Source organism: Cnephaeus nilssonii (assembly GCF_951640355.1).
Source record: "Cnephaeus nilssonii genome assembly, chromosome: 23".
In the NCBI taxonomy this organism is placed as follows: Eukaryota; Metazoa; Chordata; class Mammalia; order Chiroptera; family Vespertilionidae; genus Cnephaeus; species Cnephaeus nilssonii.
In genome coordinates this window covers 15936051-15956574 of record NC_137094.1, presented here as the reverse complement: position 1 = coordinate 15956574, position 20524 = coordinate 15936051, and the positions used below count along the sequence as shown (strand labels likewise).

General features: G+C 49.4%; 2 protein-coding genes across 2 annotated transcripts; one reads left to right on the top strand and one right to left on the bottom strand.

Annotated features, from left to right (window-relative positions):
• Positions 1 to 1260: 1260 nt before the first annotated feature.
• Positions 1261 to 6567, bottom strand: EXOC8 (exocyst complex component 8). The gene has a single exon (XM_079763543.1). The coding sequence runs from the start codon at positions 6422 to 6424 to the stop codon at positions 4247 to 4249; it is 2178 nt and encodes a 725-aa protein (XP_079619669.1). The 5' UTR covers positions 6425 to 6567; the 3' UTR covers positions 1261 to 4246.
• Positions 6568 to 6738: 171 nt separating this feature from the next.
• On the top strand, positions 6739 to 16563 carry SPRTN (SprT-like N-terminal domain). The gene is made up of 5 exons (XM_079763544.1): positions 6739 to 7293; positions 8086 to 8185; positions 10033 to 10161; positions 12709 to 12961; positions 13863 to 16563. Exons 1-5 carry the CDS (start codon positions 7067 to 7069, stop codon positions 14594 to 14596), a joined length of 1443 nt encoding a protein of 480 aa, XP_079619670.1. The 5' UTR covers positions 6739 to 7066; the 3' UTR covers positions 14597 to 16563.
• The last annotated feature ends 3961 nt before the right edge of the window (positions 16564 to 20524 follow it).

Here is a 20524-nt window from a genome sequence, read left to right as displayed (position 1 = left end):
AGGAGGTCACGGTTCGATTCCCAATCAGGGCACATGCCCAGGTTGTGGGTTTGATCCTCAGTAGGGGGCGTGCAGGAGGCAGCCGATCCATGATTCTCACTCATTGATGTTTCTATCTCCCTCTCCTGTCCTCTCTGAAAGGGAGGAAGGGAAAAAGGGAGGAAGGGGAGAAGGAAGATGGCAGCTTGCTTTAACCTAGGCCCGTGGTTGGCAAACTACGGCTCGAGAGCCATATGTGGCTCTTTGGCCCCTTGAGTGTGGCTCTTCCACAAAATACGGCCTGGGCGAGTCTATTTTGAAGAAGTGGCGTTAGAAGTTTAAGTTTAAAAAATGTGGCTCTCCAAAGAAATTCCAATCGTTGTCCTGTTGATATTTGGCTCTGTGGACTAATGAGTTTGCCGACCACTGGCCTAGGGGACTAGGAGTCGGGTGCACCAGCTGTGGGGGATGGCGGGGGGTGGGGGAACCTCACCCCTGCCTCTGAGGCCTCGCTCAGTCCCCATGTCCCTCCCGGAGGAAAAGCCCATGGCATGCTTGTTCTGTTCGAGCACCACTTGGGCGCTTCCTGTGTGCCGGCGCCCTGCCCAGTGCTGTACAAATATTGGCGCACCTGGTCCAGAGGCCTGCCGGGCGGCCCCGCGATGGCCCTCCAGGGACAAGCAAGGTGGGCGCACGGGTTCGGTGACATGATAAAGTCAATCGGTTTCTGTTTTCATTTCACAAATGCTTTTTGTGAAAGAATCGCAGGCTAACAAGACTATAAAGTCCTGTTTTGTTTTTTTTTAATTTCAGAGAGGAAAGGAGAGGGAGAGATAGAAACATCAATGATGAGAGAGAATCATTGGTTGGCTGCCTCCTGCACGCACCCCCACTGGGGATCCAGTCCGCAATCCGGGCATATGCCCCTGATGAGAATCGAACCCGGGACCCTTCAGTCCACTGGCTGACGCTATATCCACTGAGCCAAACTGGCCAGGGCCAATTTTTATTTCCTTAAAAAAAAAAAAATCTCCCACAGTTCAGTGGATTGAGGATAGTCTTATGAACCAAGAGGTCCCAGTCACGGTGGGCTCCACCCTCTCTCATCAATGTTTCTCTCCCTCTCCCTTCCTCTCTCTGAAATCAATAAAACATATTTTTAAAATGTTTTTTTTAAAAAACCTACGTTTTTTAAAACCATATTTCAATAACAAGAACATAAATCGTGATTAAAGAAGAGACATAGCAGAACACGGTAATATCAACCAAGTTTATCCAGTGTAAGAAAAGTTGTCAGCTTTATTTTGATAAACATTTCAGATTTCCTCCTATCACCGCAAACCCATAGGCAAAATGTACATAGACTGATTTCATACTGCAGGTCAAGTCCCAATTCCCAATCCCAGGTAAGCAAGTTGCAAAATACAAATGCGGGTTATTTAACTCTCTAGGTAGTATTTTAAACAAAAATAAGCGAGTTTTCAGCACTTCTGTGACATGAGGCTTTAATAAAAAAAAGAGACTTAATTCCACAGGGTGTCTTCTCAACAGTAATGAGTTCAATCAAGTCTGTGATTCAAACAAAGCACAGGTGACAGCAAATGAGGCAATCAGCCCGTGAGTGGTATATGGCAGCGTGTGCTACATTCTGGACGCTCCCTAAGCGCAGTCAAGTTTTAGAACTGGACTTGGGGTCCAATGAGACAAGAACTAGAGAGAGGAGCTGTGCCCCCACTTTGAAGAGCGGCCATGTAACTGGTCTCCTGGCTCAATGGAACACGCTCAACGTTGGTGTTGGTGTCCTCACCCAGCCTCCCACGCGCACTGGCGGCCAGCACACTTCGTCAGCTACAGCTTTGAGGAGCTCAGGCGTTTGAACAGAAGAAAATTCCGACTTCCGGTTCTAAAGAGCGGACGGTCCTATGAAGAAGCAGCCATCTACATATCGGAGTGTACACATTTAGGTTTTGACAACTTCATGCCTTAAAAGAAGTTCTGATTTCAGAAGGATCGTTTTTATGTACCCAGCGTCAAAGAGTCACACAGGATGTGTCCCAAACAATATCATGTTAGAACTGTAAGTGGCACAAAATTATTACAAAATTTTTTTAAATCAAATCTTAAGTTTCCAGTGATCTTAAAAGACAAGTTATAACTCTTTTTGTTCAGCTAAAATACCCAGTGTGGTTATTATCTAGGAAATCCTAGATATGTAAAAAAAGAATTAGTCAAGGAAAATCTGTAACTTTGCCAAAACCGGTTTGGCTCAGTGGATAGAGCATCAGCCTTCGGACTGAAGGGTCCCAGGTTCGATTCCGGTCAAGGGCATGTACCTTGGTTGCGGGCACATCTCCGGTAGGGGGTGTGCAGGAGGCAGCTCGTCGATGTTTCTCTCTCATCGATGTTTCTAGCTTTCTATCCCTCTCCCTTCCTCTCTGTAAAAAATCAATAAAATATATTTAAAAAAAAAAGAAAAGAAAATCTGTAACTTTATTTTCAACCTTTTCACAGGCCTAGCTAAAAATAAAAGGATCCTCTGGCATGAGTCAAATTAACTCAAGAAACGTTACAATTCTAAGCCAGTATTCTGGAACCTATTTGTGGTTTTACATCATTTCCACAGTCTTCAGACCACTATTTTTATTTAGATAAGAGAAACGACCTTTTGAAGTAACTGGCATTAGGAATGGACAAGAATCACAACTCCAAACGAGGGGGAAATGGATTTCAGCTGGCACAATTTCTCCAAAGTATGAGGCATTGTATACAATCAACATACAAGAGAAGCAACAGATTGGAAACCTTGGGAAATTCAAATCTCTTCAGTTATTTTGGTTTTCCGGAAAGAATCTGAAGTAAGCATTCTGTTCACTTTAAAAAACAAAGCAGATAAAACTACAACAACAACGCAGCCTGCAGTTTCTCTTTCTTCGCTTTGGGTACATTTCGTCTCATCTTTCTGTTCTCCACTTTGTTACAAAAAAAGCAAAAACAATTTTCTACTCAAAACCAGTTATACTTGAGCCTACCTGGTGTGGTCAGTGGTTGAATACTGACTTGTGAACCAGGAGGTCACTGGTTAGATTCCCAGTCAAGACACAGGCCCGGGTTGCAGGCTCAATCCCTAGTAGGGGGTGTGCAGGAGGCAGATGATCGATGTCTCTCTCTCATGATGTTTTTTTATCTATCCCTCTCCCTTCCTTTCTCTCTAAAATCAATAAAAACGTGTTTTTTAAAAAACCAGTTATCAATCAGGGGGAAAGGAGGCATGTAATACTTTAAAACAATTATAAAAAAGTTATACTTGAGAACACCATGGGGTTTGCATATGATTTTTTTTTCTAATTTCCCATCCACCAGACCCTGAAATCTAAACAAGTATTTCAGTGAAAACTTTCCTCCCAGGTGCATGAAGTCTGAGCCACTATAGGAGCGGGGAGGGGCAGCTAAAACTCACTGGTACTGCCAGTTCCTCAATGTGTCCTGATTCTTATTTTCTTAATGATAAAGACAAATGCTCTAGCTGAGCATTCACACAGTTCAGGAATATGTTGGGGGGGGGGGGGAAATTTATCATAGTCCCTAAGATTTTCAAGTAAATGCTCTCAAACCCATTATAAAACCACTAATTAGCAGCTGAAAATAATTAGCCATTGGAATCACATTGGAAATATCTGCTGAAATGGTTTATGAAAGCTACCTCTTGTATAAGGATCAGAATATTTGCACAAACTAGCTATTTTCACGTAAGAATTCTTTTGAACAAAATGTACCCTAAAACCAATTTTCTCAACTCCTTTCTTTCCCCCAAATTGTTCCATCACATTTTAATGTGGGGAAGTATATGAAGCAGGGTGCTTTATGTGGCACTGGACCCTTTTAGAAACCTAACATTTTGGTGAACTGGAAAACTTTGCATAAAACAGTTATAGATATTACTTCCCTGTTGCTGCATAATATATACTATGAGAGAGTATGTTTGGACTCAAAGGATAAACTGAAATGATAACAGTGTGACAATATATTCATTAGAGAGTTAGCATAATTTAAAAGGAAAGCATGTTATATACTTTATTAATTGCAATTTTTTGTTATTTGGGCTTCATTGAACATTTTTTTCTCTTTCTCCTGCTGGATTTCTATCTGAGAGAGCATCTTTTATTGTTAAGCTTTGTTTGAGACTACAGAGACAAAGCTAATGCAGTCTGACATAAATATAAATAATATAGAAGCAATATATACGTGTACATATAAACAGGTCCGGGCATCAGACCACGGAGGTTGTGCTCTCGGGATTCACACGAATGAGCCTAGAGGCGTTCCTCAGGTCCTGGAGTTGTTTGGCGGGTTTCCCCACGCCTTCCTCAAACCTTCTCTCCACCACAGGGAGGACCGTCTCGTAGAGGAAGGACGCGTTCTGGCGGATAAAGGCCTTCTTCTCTGGGTCCTGCTCGCAGCGGAGGCTGTAGTCCACGTGCTGGACGGCCACCAGGATGATTTCCATGAGGCTCTCCAGAAGCACCATGTGCAGCTCCGGGAAGTACAGCTTCAGCGCCTCCTCCAGGAAGCCCATGGTCTGCTTGGTGAAGGCGACCACCGTGTAGCTCAGGTTCACCCAGCAGTCATCCCCGGTGTACTGCTCGAAGCTGCTCACCCCGCAGCTCCTCATCTCCTCCTTGAGCTTGCCCAGGGCCTCCGGCGTCATCAGGTTCATCCTCCTCCACATCTCCTCCGAGTTGCGGTGTTTCGTGGCCTCGATGATGATTTCTTTGTAACTGTGCAAGGCCCCCTGGATGTCTTTCACCAGAAGCGCGTGGATGATGAAGGTCAGGTCCAGCCCGATGTCCCCCAGCTGCTGGCAGTGCGCCTTCGCCACCTTCACGCACTCGGCGGCCGTGGACAGGCTCTCCTTACTGTCAAACACCTGCTTGCTGAAAGCATCCACGAACATGCCCATGGCGGACCTTGCCCAGACCACGAAGGCCGAGTAGCAGCCGCTGTCCGTGCCCGCGAAATCCGTCTCGAATTCCCTGGCGGTCTCGAGGAGGCTGGTGAAGAAGACGTGGCACAGCTTGTGAATGTAGAGTAAGGTGGCGCCCTCGATGCGCAGCTGCCGGATGGCCGTGTGCACGGCTGCCGCCCTGTTCCTCAGAAACAGCTCGCAGGCCTTGGTGCACTGGCCCAGCCGGATGAGCTGAGACACGGCCCGGCGGGTAGCCTTGGGGCCACCCCTCAGGGACCGGCCCGGGGAGAGTTCGAACACCAGCACCTCGGTCAGCTGTCGCACACGCTCGTCCACTTTGGCCCGGAGTTCCTTTACGGGAGGTGGACTGGGCTTATCTTCGAGGTAACGGTTCAACTTGTCCAGCAGGTCGACGGCCCCTTCGAAGTCCCTCTGGGCAATGCAGACATCCAGGTCTTCCGGCAGCTCCTGGATCCACTCCATGGACAGGTCCACCCTCTCCTCTTCCACCTCGGGAGCGGCCGGCTCGTCTTCCTCCTCCTCCTCGAACGGGTTGCTGGCCTTGGCAGCCACTTGGGGCAGCCCTCGAGGGGCGGCGGCCTCCTCCTGCTCCCGACGCTTCTTCTCGCTCAGGGCCCTCTTGGTTTCCTCCAGCACTTCCAGCCACTCGCGTTTGATTTTGGCATTTTCCGCCTGGAAAATGCGGCTCTCGGGAAACATCAGCAGCTTAAACATGTCCTTCATGGGCGGGTTGTCCTTGACATTGACCACGGCCAAGCCATCCAGGGGATAGAGGGCGTTGTAGCGATACATCCCCCGCCGCTGGGGCAGCCAGGTGGCCACCAGCAGGCAGTCGTTCATGAGGAAGCCGTGCACGCGCTGCAGCTGGGCCATGTGGTCCGCCTCGTACTCCACCAGGTCCCCGTTGTACACCAGGTACTGCCCGGGCGTCTCCAGCAGGTGCCGGCAGCCCTCCACCTTCTCCAGCAGCGTGGTGAGAGTGCGCTGCTTCCCTTCCTCGCCCGGACCCGCTCCGTCGCGGGGGGCGCCCCCGGGGGTGGGGAACAGGCCAGCCTGGCCCCGCAGGTGGTCTCGGGCCCCCGCCGCCCCGCCTCCCTCCTCCCCTCCCGAGGCCGCGGCGGCCCCGGCGGCGGCGGCGGCCGGCAGCAGGGTCAGCGGGATGGTCTCCAGGCTGCTCTTCTGCTCCGTCAGCAGGTGGCTGAGCTGGTACATCTCGCTCTCCAGGTAGGAGATCTCGCGCGCCGTCTCGATGAACTGCCGGTAGTTCTGGTAGACGTTGCGCTTCAGGTTCTGCGCCGTCTCCTCCGCCAGCGCCTGGATGCGCTGCCGGTGCTCCTGGAGGTCCCGGTCCCCGTCCGACTGCTGCGAGAGCTGCTTCACGTACAGCCGCGCCTCGAAGCTGCCCGATTCCAGCTGCCGCCGCAGCCGGCTCGCCCCGCTATCCGACATCGCCATCGCCATTTCCGTCCGGGCCTCGCGCGGTCGCTGTCACTCTCGCCGCCGCCGGTGCCTCCGCGGTAGGGGCCCACCCAAGCCCGGCGGAGCTCCAGGGCTGAGGAAGACAGGCGAGTGCGCCTGCGCCTTGGATTGGGCGTCAGATAGTGCGCCTGCGCGAGGGACCGCACGCACACAGCGCGCCTGCGCAGCAACGCCGGTGGCCTACGGCGCCTGCGCCGGAGGAGCTATCGCGGAAGTGAGTGGGGGGCGAGACCGAGCGGGAAGTAGGCAGTGCGCTTGCGCCTAGCGTGACGTTCTGTTTGACGTTGTAGGTGTACCGTGACGGCGGTAGCAGTTTCCTGAAGCTCCTGGGGCCCGAATTCTGGGGACCCGTCTTGAGCCCCCTAGGAGGTGTCGTGCTGAGTTCTTTTTCTTAAACCTCAGAGCTTGGCTTCGGCCTCCTTGGGGCCAAACTCAGCTTTCCTCGTCCTCGAGCCAGTTCGCCCCGAGTTCTCGCGAGACCTGCGGGCTGAGCCGAGAGCAGCCCAACAGCCGGTTTCTCCGAGGAGCTCACCGGCGCCCCCGAGCCTGGGACCCGCAGCGGCGGCCGCGCCCGCGAGCGAGCCCGACGCCCGCGGAGGTCGCCCGGGAGGGACCCTGGCAGCGATGGACGAGGACCTGGTGCTGGCACTCCGGCTCCAGGACGAGTGGAACCTGATGTCGGAGCGCGAGCGGGCCCAGGAGGCCCAGGAGCCCCTGTCGCTGGTGGACGAGACGTGGGAGCTGGTGGACCCCACCCCGGACCTGCAGGCCCTGTTCGTGCAGTTCAACGACCGGTTCTTCTGGGGCCAGCTGGAGGCCGTGGAGGTGAAGTGGAGCAAGAGGATGACCCTGTGAGTCCCGCGCGCCCCGGGAGGGCAGGACAGGGCCGGCGGGCTGGCGGTTGTGCCCCGACCCCTCTCCTCCCCCTCCTCCCCCCGCAACGGACTCGGGGGCCGTTAACCGAGGGCCCGGCGTCGGCCCCTCTGGCCTATTCCTCCCCGTTCCCTCCCTCTTCCGCCCAAACAGCGTAAAGAAAGCTGCGGGCGCCCGCTCCGGTCCCGCGGAGAGCAGAGGGGGTTTGCTGGCCTCGCACCTCCCGTGCAGATAAACGAACCCGTTTCCGACTTGTCTTATGGGGGTGCCCGAGGGCCTGGGCTGTGTGCTCCTCTTCCTCCCGTGCCGTTAGGACCCCCACTCGGTCGTGAGCGCGGCGGGAGGGTGGGGAGGTGACCGTTGGGCCCCGTGGCTGGGCCCCAGGGACCCCTTTCCTCCGCGCTGAGCCCGGAATCCCGTCCTGAACGCGATCGGGGTCATGAACGCCGAGCGGGTAGGTTGCACACAGTTCAGAGGAGACCGTGTTGCCGCTGGAGAGGTGTGGCCCGAGGCTGGGCTGCAGGGCGGCGGGGGGGGCGCGGAAGAGGATGGAGCCGGCAGCCTGGCCGGGGGCGGGGCCGCTGGGCACGGAGCTCCCGGGCGGGCGGGCGGGGCTGGAACGCTCCCCTCTTCCAGCGCGAGGGCGCGCCTCCCAGAGCGCCCTGTGCCCCGAGCCCTTCGAGGGGGAGGGACCCCGCGAACGTGTAGGGTTTGACTTGCCACGTGTCCCCTGTGTGTGTCGGTCACGCTCCGCGGCGGCTGTCTTGCAGGTGCGCCGGGGTCTGCACGTACGAAGGGAAGGGCGGCATGTGCTCCATCCGCCTCAGCGAGCCCCTCCTGAAGCTGAGGCCGCGGAAGGACCTTGTGGAGGTATTCTCGGCATAAGCCCCATTCCTCGCTCCCTGACTTAGAAAGTCTTCCTCATTTAGACGGGTGCGGACCCCGTGAATGCAAAATAAAAAAAAATCAGTTTTTCCTCATTGCAGGCTTCAATTGTGGAGCAAATAATAATGATTACCTTCTATTTTTCTAGTGCCTCAAAGTTAAATGCTCTCAGGTATAGTATCTAATTTGATGTTTAGAACAATAGACAGATCTCAATGCGTGTTATCCTGGTTTTTATAAGTAAGGAGATTAAGGTTCAGAGAGGTTAAATAACTGCTTTAAGTTGCATATTTAGAAAACGGGAAAAAACTTAGGATCCATAGCTTCCTATCAAGACACAACTTTTTAAAAATATATATTTTATTGATTTTTTTACAGAGAGGAAGGGAGAGGGATAGAGAGTTAGAAACATCGATGAGAGAGAAACATCGATCAGCTGCCTCCTGCACACCTCCCACTGGGGATGTGCCCGCAACCAAGGTACATGCCCTTGACCGGAATCGAACCTGGGACCATTCAGTCTGCAGGCCGACGCTCTATCCACTGAGCCAAACCGGTGAGGGCAAGACACAACTTTTGATTATTTTCTGTTCAACACCCATGGTGCCGCCCTTCCAGGACCTGGAGCTGAGCTGGCAGCGCCAACCAGTGTGAGGGTGCACTCCCTGCCAGTGGTGATGACTCCTGCGGGTGAAGTGGGGCGGCAGAAACTCCTAGATGGCCTTTAGTTGAGTCTAGTAAAGGCCTGAACTCCCCAAGGTGCTCACCGGGTGACTGGTCTTGCCCGTTAGATCACTTGAGACATAAGCCCAGAAGAGCATGGTGGGTGGAGGTTGGACGGCAGATATGTTAAAACATGCTTGGAAGTACGAGGGGTGCTGTTTTTAAGGATAATGAAAGGTAACGAGTTTCACAACAAAGATTATACTTAACACTGCTGAACTCAACATTTAAAAATAGTGAAGATGGTAAATTTTATGTTATTGACTTTTTACCACAATTTTCAAAAAAGTAAATAGCTACTAAATGTAAAATGGTAGAAACAGAAATACTTGATTAAGAAAAAACAAAGAAAGGAATAAAGAAACAAAGGCCAGAGAAAGAGAAAGGTAGGCATAAACACAATATCAGTAATTATATTACACATAAAGACTAAACACTCTAGCTAGGGACATGGATAACAAACTAGATCAAAAGAGACACATTAAAGACTCTTATGTTAGCTCTGGCCGAGTAGCTTAGTTGGTTAGCGCGTCGTTCCCATACACCAAGGTTTCGGGTTTGATCCCTCCCCGATTAGGGGACATACAAGAATCATCAATGAAAGCACAACAAATCAATGTGTTTCTCTCTCTCATATGGTTATTTATGTCTTTTTCTGTGAACTGTCTGTGACCTTGGCCCCTTTTAAAGTTGGGTTATTGGCCATTTTCCTGTTGACTTTAGTTCTTTATATTTTAGGAATGAATAGCGAGTGAGTGAGTCGCACATATATTTTTGAGTTTGTTCACTTAACTTACGGTGTTTTTTTTCCCCATACAGAAATTTTTAATTTTTTATGTAATAGTGATTTCATTGATCTGGATTTTGATTAAGAGATAAAAGGCTTTCCAGGAACAGGGAGTTTCTAACGCAGGACCTATAGAGCTTCAGCCATTCTGTGCAGTTTGGTGCACGTGTGCTTGTATGTTTTTCTAGAAAGATGCCTCATGACTTTTATCAGCATTTGAGAGGACCCTGTGAGCCAAAGAAGGCTAAGACCCCAGGTAGAGTAAGAAAATGCATTTTTATGTCAAAAGCACCATAAACTATTTGATTGTTTTCTGTTTCAGACCCTCTTGCATGAAATGATACACGCCTATTTGTTTGTCACGAACAACGACAAAGACCGGGAGGGGCACGGTCCCGAGTTCTGTAAGCACATGCATCGCATCAATCGCCTGACGGGAGCCAACATCACGGTATGTGAAGCCACACGCGTCGGTGATATTCATAGTTCATTCATCCAGTAATTCCCGGGGTTTAGTTACAGATAGAGAACTGGGTAGAAACAAATACTGTCTTGGAGGGTTTTGCCCAGCAAGTCAGAGGCCTGGAGACGCTGCCCCGGGAGTGGCAGCAAAGCCGGCCTTCCTGGAGGGCACCTTCCGTGCGGTGGCATCCGGCCTGCAATCCCTCTCTGGGATGTTAACGGCGGGCTCCTACGTTGCTTCCTTAGGATAGTCTCCTCCTTCAGCCCACCCTGTATTCTGCGCTGTTTCACGTCCTTCCCTCTCCCAAGTCGTCTTTGATTTCTGTTGCGACGTAATATGGTAGGAGGTGCAGAGCCTGGGGCCCGAAGAGCATGAGGATCAGACTGTTTAGGCTCAGGTGCTGGTCTGAGCTGTGGGCCTATGGAACTCTTCTGCGCCTCCTCTTACTCACATGTAAGATGGGGATGAGCACAGTAACTTGGATTCTTATGAGGACTGAAGGAGAAAATACACGCAGAACATTTTAGCCCAGTTTGAGTACTAACTAATTCAATCTTAGTTGTTTTTATTGTTATCAATTGGTCTTACCAGATAACCTCTCCGCTCCTTTTTTTTCTTACCTCCCACATTCCCCTGCTTAGATAGGTCTTGGGTTGCTAACTGAACTTTCCACCTCCATCCTTTCCTCAAAAACCCCTCCCTAAAATGTGCCACTTTTGTTTGCTGTCAGCATGTTCCTCATCTGCCCAATGGGCTCTGACTTCTCTGTCCTTTAAGTCTCAACAGATATTGAACTTCTGCCGCATTTTATTTTCTGAACACACGGCGCTCTCCCTCTTTCTAGACCTCTATATGACGCTTACTGTAGCTAGCACCTCTGGGAGGACTTAACAGACATTGAACGGAAGTGAGCCAAATAGAACTTTCTTGCATAAATTCTTTGGTATTTGGGGTATCGCCTTCCTTTAATAGGCAGTAGAGGCCAGTGTGATGGAAAACAAAAAGTGCTCCCCTTGATGTATTTTTTCTAGCTGTCAGTGCTAACTTTCCAGAGCGCTCGCTAATTAGTGGGTAGAGTTACTTCAACATCAAGAAAGTGGCTTGCATTAGAGAACAATCACAGAACACCCAGGTTAGCGGAAGCACTGTGGATGGCCAGTATGAAAGGCTTCAGGTTCATTAGAAGGAGCACTCGGCTCAGCGGGAAGAGGACGTATTCCTTTATCTTGGATGCCTGTGCGTTGTTGTGTCGGAGAGGTCTGATCAGTGGGCACCCTTGCTTTTTCAGGTTGCATCCTGTTATAACAAACTCCACAGGCTCCCGTTTCACACTGGAGCATTTTCTTTTAGTGACCACATTGTTAAACAGTCCCCCCCCTCGCCCCCCCCCCAGGCTGGAGGAGTTACAGGGGTTGGAAGCAAAACAGATCCAGTTCCCAGATTTGGTGGCCAATTAGTGAGCGGAGTTCTCAACATGAGGGAAGGCAGGTCTGACAAACGTGCCTCTGCCCCGAACCTCTGTCCCCCAGTCTCTTCCGCGCCTAATACAGTGCGCACTGTCTGCATGCTGGCCGAGCAGTAGGACTTTTCTTGCTTATGCTGGAGAGATGCTGAGTATAAAACCATCTATAGAGTTACAGAAAGCTTAGCATTCTTTCCCACATGGGGAATGTATTAAAAATGAAAAATCTCATATACAGATGCTCCTTATCTTATACAGACAGTAAAAGAAAGGGACTCAGTCTTTTAGGAGAATCGTCTATAAATGGTGCCCTGCCATGCTCATTGCCACCACGGCGGGAGGGCTAACCTTCCTCTCAGTTACAAGTCTCATCTGCCTTCTGCTTAGGCTCTAACTAGGATTTCATCTCGGGGTGAAACAAAGTGATCCTGTTTAGGGGTGAGAAGCGCATTTACAGAGAACTCTGACCCACTGAATGAGGCTCTCCAGTCAGGCAGCCGATACTGGGCCGTTCTCTGTGCCACGCTTACGTTAGCCACGAGGACACAGAGAGAAAACATTAGAATTCTGGCCAGTGTTTCGCCCACCGACAGATCAAACGAACCCCACAGGCTTCCTTCAAAGACGCGGGCAGAGCTGCGCAGGTGCGGAGACAGGCTCCCGCGGGGGCCGCACGGGCCAGGTTGTGTTTAGGGAGCGCCCATGGAAAGGGGTCCTCCGAGCCCTGTGGTGCTGATACTTGTAGGGAAACAGTTCTTATTCGTTCTGGCACACACAGGCTCTGGTTTTGTATCCTCAGTTTTTATCATATTCCATTCGTTTCCTAAAACTTGAGCGTGTTTAGAGGCTGCATTTTTCTAAAAGGTTTTCTTTTTGTCTTCTAATCCGCACTTAACTGCTGCTCTTTCCCATGAAAGCGAACTTGGAACAGAGCTAAATCTAGTTGCCGTCTTTCCCAAAATAAAACTTCAGAAAGTTCTAGGAAATGGAAAGCTTTAAAAAGCTCCTTTTAAAGCTTTTTTCTTAAAACGTTAAGCTGCCTGCTCGGTGCTAACGCCTTTGCTTGGAGCCAGGTGTACCACACCTTCCACGACGAGGTGGACGAGTACCGGCGCCACTGGTGGCGCTGCGACGGGCCGTGCCAGTTCCGACAGCCCTACCACGGCTACGTGAAGCGCGCCACCAACAGGGCGCCCTCCGCGCACGACTACTGGTGGGCTGAGCACCAGAACACCTGCGGGGGCACGTTCATCAAAGTCAAGGAGCCGGAGAACTACGCCAAGAAAGGCAAAGGGAAGACCAAGCTCGCAGCAGCGGAGAGGAAAGGTAACTGTCCCTGCCAGCTGCTCCGCGGCGGGAGCCACAGTGTAGACAGCACTGTGTTTTAGAAAGCTGGCGCGCAGTATTAAGAGGAGCTTAAGGAATGGTTCTCGAAGTTTCCAGTGTGGACTTATAAACGCTTATAATCCCTGAACGATGGTAGAAAAATATGCGTGTTCTATGTAGATGGAAGTAAAAGTAGAAATCGTTCCCACTGATAATATTTGAGGGTCCCCCTTCCCTATCTTGACTCAGTGAGTCATTAGGAAACAGAAGGCAAAAGGATTGTCAAAACAAAAACACCAGTTCCAACAACAATGCCCGGAACGTGAGCCGTTACTACACCCCTTCCGATCAGCTGGGTTCTGGCCAGCTGACTTCTCCTATTGATGTGTCCTTTCATGGGGAGGAGAATGGGGACAGGATGTGACATGTGCCTGCAAGGACTTCGTCAGGCTTCTCCCTTTCCGGAGAAGTCCAGTCCCTGCCTTTTGAAGAGGTAACCAGGTTACTAGAGTTCATGCTTCCTAACTGGAAGTTGTTGATCTGATGTGGGGCCCAGTCTGACACGTTCGGTTGCGGAGCCGTAGGAGGATTTATCTGGAGGTCACAGCCTGGTTGTGAGGGGAACGCTGTGGCAGGCTTCCCCCTCCTGGAACGAAGCTTTCAGAATTCTAAGCAGCGTTCAGGGTAAAGTTAAGGTGTTTGCGTGATAAAATGAGAGCATGTTTTTTATCCTTTATGTTCTCTGAGTACAAGCTGCTGAAGACAGTCTTTCTTTCATTAATAGGTAATTATATGGATCTGAGTTAAAATGAAATACTTCATTTTGAAAAACTACCTTTGGCTTAGTATTTACTATATTAATTTCGGGTCAAGGAAAAAACGTTCTTTGCCTCTGTTGCAGATAAAACGAATGGAGTTGTCCCATTTAGTGGGAGAGGACATGTTCTGGGAGAAACCAACAACTTGCTGTCATCTGGGAAGTTCCCCACGCCGCGCGCTGTTAATAAAACCCAGGATCCTTTAGGTCAGGACCACTCAACCAGTGCTGGGAGACGGAAGTCTAAAACTGAGGTGCAATTTGAGCAGAACGGTTCAAGGAAAAAAACTGTCCCCCCTGTGCTTAACGCCAGTCGCCAAAACGTGGTGAGCAACTACTTTCCCCGAGCGTCAGTTGCCAACCAAAAGGCTTTCAGGAGTGTGAGTGGGTCCCCCACGAAGAGCGCAGCGGTTGGTGACACGAGTAAGAGCTCAGCGTCTTCGGGTTCTCAAAGAAGGACTTCCTCCTCCAAGGCCGCCCTCAGGAACTCCTTAAAAGCGGTGGAGTCGGCACCTGGGGCTGCGTCCCAGGACAGGAGCCGGCCTGAAACGGAGCCCCCCAGTAAACAACGCAGGCTGGAAGACAAGACTGTTTTTGACAAATTTTTCATCAAGAAAGAGAAAACACCAAGTGGTGGCGGCGATCCGAAGTGGAGCTCACGTCCCGCGGCTGCAGCGCCGAACTCCGGCAGCTCCGCCAGCCAGAGCAGAACGGTGGCTTGTCCTGTTTGTCAGAACGGAGTGCTGGAGTCTCAGATTAACGAGCACTTAGATTTGTGCCTTGAAGGTGATCGCAGCAAAGTCCAAAGAAATCTTTGAAAAAAAAAGGTCTCACACACCACCCGTGTCACCTCACCATTCGCGTCAGTCCCTCAGGAAGTTCTGGTAAATACTAAGACTTGTAGGTTATAGTCTGGTTCATGTAACCGACAGATGTTCTATTTTATATATAGCTAGGACGCTGTAATTTTAAATATTTGTCTAAGGTGCTATATTTATATTCACTTGTGCCTTAAGTATACTGCAGCCCAGTTCTGCATGTTTACATGCATCGTTTTCAGGATCTCTTCTTTCTTGCTCTTAAAGGTTTTAAATATTTTTATCTTTTTGTGTACTTCCCTCACAATATTTAGTGAAGAATTAAATATTTGGTTAAATTGAGTATTTATTAATATTAAAACTCATTCCTAGTACTGTTAATGTGTATAGTGTCAGGCATATTGACCAAAAACACAATCTAGAATATAAAGTTAGCTGTGTTAGGGTACTCAAGGTTATTTAAAAAGCTTTTTAGATTTTTCCTCCCAAATCTTAACAGGAAATACATTTTATATACTTGAAAGAATTTTATTTGTTTTAGCCGATTTTAGGTGAAAGTAGATAGAGTGTAGTAAAACAGATTTCTTTTGGAGTATTACTAGTAACAAATAGCCACTTTAATTTTCTAGGCCAGATTTAGTTTTCTCAAAATTGAGCAACATGAGTGGCTAAAACTTGGTGCTAAGTAACTAATGTCTCTCACATAGCAGAGTTGCCTAGGTTATGCCTAGCTTATCTGAAAGTCGTATGAGCCTGTAAGCCAAAGTTGGAACCATTCTAATAATAGGAATATTTAAGCGAAGGAACCTACTTGTATCAGTTTGCTTCTGTCTCATGGCTATTCCTCCAGCATATTGGCATATTCCCAAGACTTGAGTTCCCAACTTTTCTTTCTTCTTAACTTGGGTGCAACATGACGTGTGTGTACATGAGGTGCAGAGATCCTATGTGAAGTTGGGGTCCTCATGGTGCTTCTACCCAGCTAACACCCACACCCCCTAAAAGTGACCACTTTTCTTCTCTGTCACCACAGGTGAGTTTAGCTCGTTTCTGAACTTCATAAAGTAGCACTTGGATCTGTGTAGCAGAAGTTCATTCTTTTTTTTTTAATTGCTCTGTAGTATATATGTGAATATGCCAAAATGTATACATCCATTCTAAATTAATAGACGTTTGAATTACTTCCAGTCGGAGCTGGCGATTATGAATAATGCTGCTAAGAACATTCTTGTCATTTTCTTGGGCTCGTACCCAGGATTGGATTGCGGGCTCACAGGGTATATTTATGGTTAGATAGTCAATGTTGCCAGTTTATGCTCCTACCAGCAATGTATGAGGGTTTCAGTTGTCCAATTAATAAACTATTATCAATTCTTGTTATTTTAGCCTATCTGGTTGACAGTTCACAAGTTTTGATATTTCTCAAGTGTGAAGTTGAATAATAGTATTTAATAAATATAAATTACTTAAAATGTGTGTATTATGTCGAATATATGTAGTTACACATTTTGAGCCAAAACTGTCCAAGGTGCTGAGGCTACGAAGTAAATCACAGTCCACGTCTTCAAGCAGCTTTACAGCCTGCGGGGGAGGAGACCACAGCAGGTTCACGTCCCTGTGTAAGTGCAGCCACAGGGTGCTGCGAGGTGCTGGGGGACGTAAGGACATCGGGAAGCCCAGGCCAGGTAAGAGGATGGAGAGTTGAAAAGAGAAGGAACACAGAAAACGCCAGGAAATAGAGCAGCCCATTCTACCGGGAGAACTACGCTGTCCCCAAGGAATAGAGGGTGGATGTGAGGGAGATGGCGTAGAATTGGTTAGCCATAGAGAATATTGAAATTAAACTTGTAATCAAGCCTTCACTTTAATCTGCTAAATACTCTTTAAGAATTCTGTTACTCCCAAATCTGAATCATTTACTATATCAAAGAAATAGCTTTCTGTTCTAATGATTTAGGTTCTTCCCCTTTAAAGCAAACTTCCTACCCTAATATGGAGCTGGTGATTCTGGGCCCACCCCTAACCGCTGCCTCCCTCATTTTGGGTAGATGGGGAGTACACTTTATTTCGGATTTCTGAAGTCAGGGTTATATGCTATCTAGCAAAACGAACTCTAAAGTTGGAGTGTTTTGTCTTGATGACAGAAAACTTCTCTGACTGTTCCAAAGCTCTGAGACACTTTCCCCCCCCCCGAAGCTGATAGGATTTTTAAGTAAATTAGAGAGTCAACGTGAAACCGCCGCTGGGTCTTGGCCAACGTGAGCCCAAGGCCCGCCCAGCACCGCGTCTCATTGGGCTGTGGGGAGGACAAAGCTAAACGCTGTGGTTTGGTCATCTTTATAGAGAGGCGATGGTTTCCTGTTGTGCGTCCATTTTGTCCTTTGAGGCTGTTGTTGCCTCAAAGCAGTTGTGGTGGCTGACTAGCAGCATACCCTCCGAATGAGGGCAAACTCTCATGTACAATCGTTATTACAGGTCAGACTGCCTCGGGAGTGGAAATTAACAGAAAAGGATGGGATGTGGAGATTAGCTCTGGCTTGCTTTTATTTTTTCTGACATTCCAGTTATAAGTTATATAACTACATACTTCATCAGCACATCAAATAAAAAGTAAAAGACTTTCTTAAGTGACCCTGGAACTAAAGTTTACCACCTGTGTGTTGTGATGCAGAAACCTGCTGGTGCTAAACCTACTACAAGATTTACCCTCTTATTTACTGACCACCAGGTGGCGCTCTGGGTCAGTTAAATTTCTCTGAAATACCCCAGGGCAAAGTGAACCCGAAGGATCAGAGAGAAACTTGCCAACCGCGGTAACAGTAACTGCCAGTTCTGATTCACGGAAAGGAGAGGATCGCTCACGTCCCGGGAGAGGGAACACAGCAAGCCAAGAGTGTGTGCTTGTTCAAACAAACAAGGACTCACCTACAGGGCACCTCATCTCCCCAACCTGTTTCACCTTTCACTCAACACAACGTGAGTCTCATGCAAGAAAGAAACCAGCACTCACACAGAGCAGAACATGGTCATGCCCGGCCGGTGTGGCTCAGTGGTTGAGCGCCAACCCATGAACCAGGAAGTCACACAGTTTGATTCCCGGTCAGGGCACATGCCTGGGTTGTGGGCTCCATCCCCAGTGTGGGGCGTGCAGGAGGCAGCCTAGCAATGGTTCTCCTCTTTGATGTTTCTATCCCTCTCTCTCTGAAATCATTTTAAAATATAAAATATTTAAAAAATAGAAAGATACAAAAATGAAAACTGAGTGAAGGTAATCCTGAAAATTAAATGTTTGAAAAAACAAAACACAAGGTAGTGCCCAGCGGGAAGTCTGCCAGACAAGGAGAGCCATGCTTTCCCCGTCTCTGAAACCTTCCTCCCCTTCCTTTCAGCGTGTCCACCCGGCTCCGTGCCGTCTAAACTAGTCTGGAAGTTTCCATCGGGTATGCCCTTTGCCCTGCATTCCAGGTCTAAGAACAAAGAGGAGCCTCTTAGATTCTTGGTGTGAGCCAGTGCGACGGCTGGGCATTTCTCACATTCCATCATCGTCTGCTTTCCAACCACCTGAAGGAGCAGTGCCTCCTCCGTAGTCTCCGAAAAACCAAAGTTGGCTCATTTCCAACCTAGATTACTCCCAAGACACCAGCCATCCCAGTTGGCAGCATTCCTCGCCAACTACATAGCTGACCCCTGACATGGGTTTGGACAGTGCGGGTCAACTTACACATGGATTTCTTTTTTCAATAAATACTGTATTTTCCTGATGATTTTAATGTTTTCCTCTAGCTAACTTTATTGTGAGCATACAGTACATAATACGTATATTATTGGCAAGGCTTCCAGTCAAGGGGCTATTAGTCACGTTTTGGGGGAGTCAAGGGCCCACAGCGTATGAAAATCCGCATCAGCGTTAAAAAAACTGACAAGTAATTTGTTCTACAAGAGATTCCTCACAGGATTCTCTTATGTATTTGTATACATTGATGATAATTCGATAAATGTAAATGTGCATACACACACATACATGTGCTTACATACACACACATACATGCGCTTCCGAACATGCCTGGGACTCACCCGCAAGGCTGTGCATCTGCAGACGGCGGCTCCTCAGTGCCGTGTGGGCCTCACAGTGGGACCCACCAGTGCACGTGTGTCCATCCTTCCGTTTTGAACTCTTGGCTGCTTCCCTCTATTCTGTTTCACTGTCTTCTCAGTTGCCACTATTCTTTGTTGGGGACTTTATAATTGAATGTTAATTTGAAATAATTTTGTCTTTTTCTATTTCTTTGCTGAGTTACATCAACTCTTGTTTCAGCGCTTCCTGAGGTCTCGGTTTCCTCTTTGGGTCCCTTTTCGGTGGAGGTTTTTCATTTCTCATTTCAGAGTTAAGTTTGATCTCTGCAGTCAGTCCTGGGGGAGGTATTTCCTTCAGACCGGGCATTGTTCCCGTTCTCTCTGCCAGGGGCGGGCGAGAGAATGCTCCTGAGCCGTGTGGGTCCCGTCCTCTCCTTCTCAGTGTTTACGACCCGTCTTCCCTTTTCTGCTCTGCCCGTTTGAAAGGCACTGCGGTTGGCTCTCGGGAGCCAAGGACGGGGAGTGTGGCTTCTCTCCTCTGTCGGGACAGTGCAATTCAGCATTTCTTGGTGAGGTGGGCGCGTCTGGAGTCTCTTCTGAGTCTGTCTTTTATTTTTTGCGTCAAGCCTCTAGGAGGTACCTTCCCCTCTGGCAGAAATGGCAGGCTCCCCAACAGGCGGCCTGTGATCTCAGGAACTCTCAAGCATCCGCTTCTCATGCAACTGGTGTCGGATTTATCAGCGCTTCCTTCCCTCGTGGTGGGCTCCCTGCTTCCCCCAGGGCCAGAGTTTCCACTGACTACCCTCCCGTGGGTCCTGATGCTGGCTCTTCAGAGGCGCGTTCTCTGCTGTCCTAGAACTGGTCCCTGTGTCTCAGAGCGGCTGCAGGGACAAGGGAGAGGTGACTTTGTTCCCCGGTCTGGATCGTGTCGGGAAGATTATGAAAGATTCAGATTTAGGCAGCGGCCAATGTTTATTGAAAACCCCCAAGCCCAAGTACCTTCCCTTAAACACGAGCACACAGCAAGAACGACCAGATGTGTGAGGAAAGCGTCCAACAGGAAGGACCAAAATGAGAAGAAACAGGAAGGTTACAGACTATCCATTAAATGGAACAGGTTGTTACCTTTTTTCTTCATTGAGAGAACAAGAGAGAGCCCTTGATGAAAACCTACCAGCAGACATGAAACCCCTGCTGGGAAAACGGGGGGGCGGGGGGGGGTAGGAGACTCCAAAATAAAGGACAGATACACAGCGACCAGGATAAGCAGCTGGCCCCCGGCAGGTGCTCCACAACAAGCTGAGGGTGCAGGAGAGAAATGATGTCATAATTTAAGAAAATGTTGGGGGGAGGGCATGTGCTGGGGGGTTGGGGCAGCTAGGGAGAGGTCAATGGGGGGGAAAAGGAGACTTATGTAATACTTTAAACAATAAAGAATTAAAAAAAAAAAAGAAAATGTCCCCAAATGTAGGGCACGCACGCAGGCCCACGCCAAAGCACACTGGAAGCCTACAGAGCCTGGGACGGAAGGCTATCGATCCAGGGGCGTCCACCCGCAGAGAAAAGGCAGGTCATACACAGTCAGCCCAGGCTGCAGGCGGCTCAGCACCCACCCGCCACCGAGAAGCAGGGAGGCGATGCCTTCCCGATCCTGAAGGGAAACCATGGCCAAGTTGCGGTTCGGAACTCAGACAAATGACCCACGAAGAGGACAACGAAGACACTGGCCTGGGAAATCTCACCACGCACACGCTCTCCACAGGAAGCACGGGGGCACGCCGCGCCCGACCGAGGAAGCAAGCCAAGGAAGAGGAGGTGTGGGATCCCGGAAACCCAAGATCCAACCGAGTGGGG

Bases quoted from the DNA above. Each gene is read 5' to 3' on its own strand.
- EXOC8 (XM_079763543.1), bottom strand. From the start codon at position 6,424: ATGGCGATGGCGATGTCGGATAGCGGGGCGAGCCGGCTGCGGCGGCAG.
- SPRTN (XM_079763544.1), top strand. From the start codon at position 7,067: ATGGACGAGGACCTGGTGCTGGCACTCCGGCTCCAGGACGAGTGGAAC. The intron at 7,294-8,085 runs GTGAGTCCCGCG...GCTGTCTTGCAG, and splicing joins TGGAGCAAGAGGATGACCCT to GTGCGCCGGGGTCTGCACGT. The intron at 10,162-12,708 runs GTATGTGAAGCC...GCTTGGAGCCAG, and splicing joins TGACGGGAGCCAACATCACG to GTGTACCACACCTTCCACGA.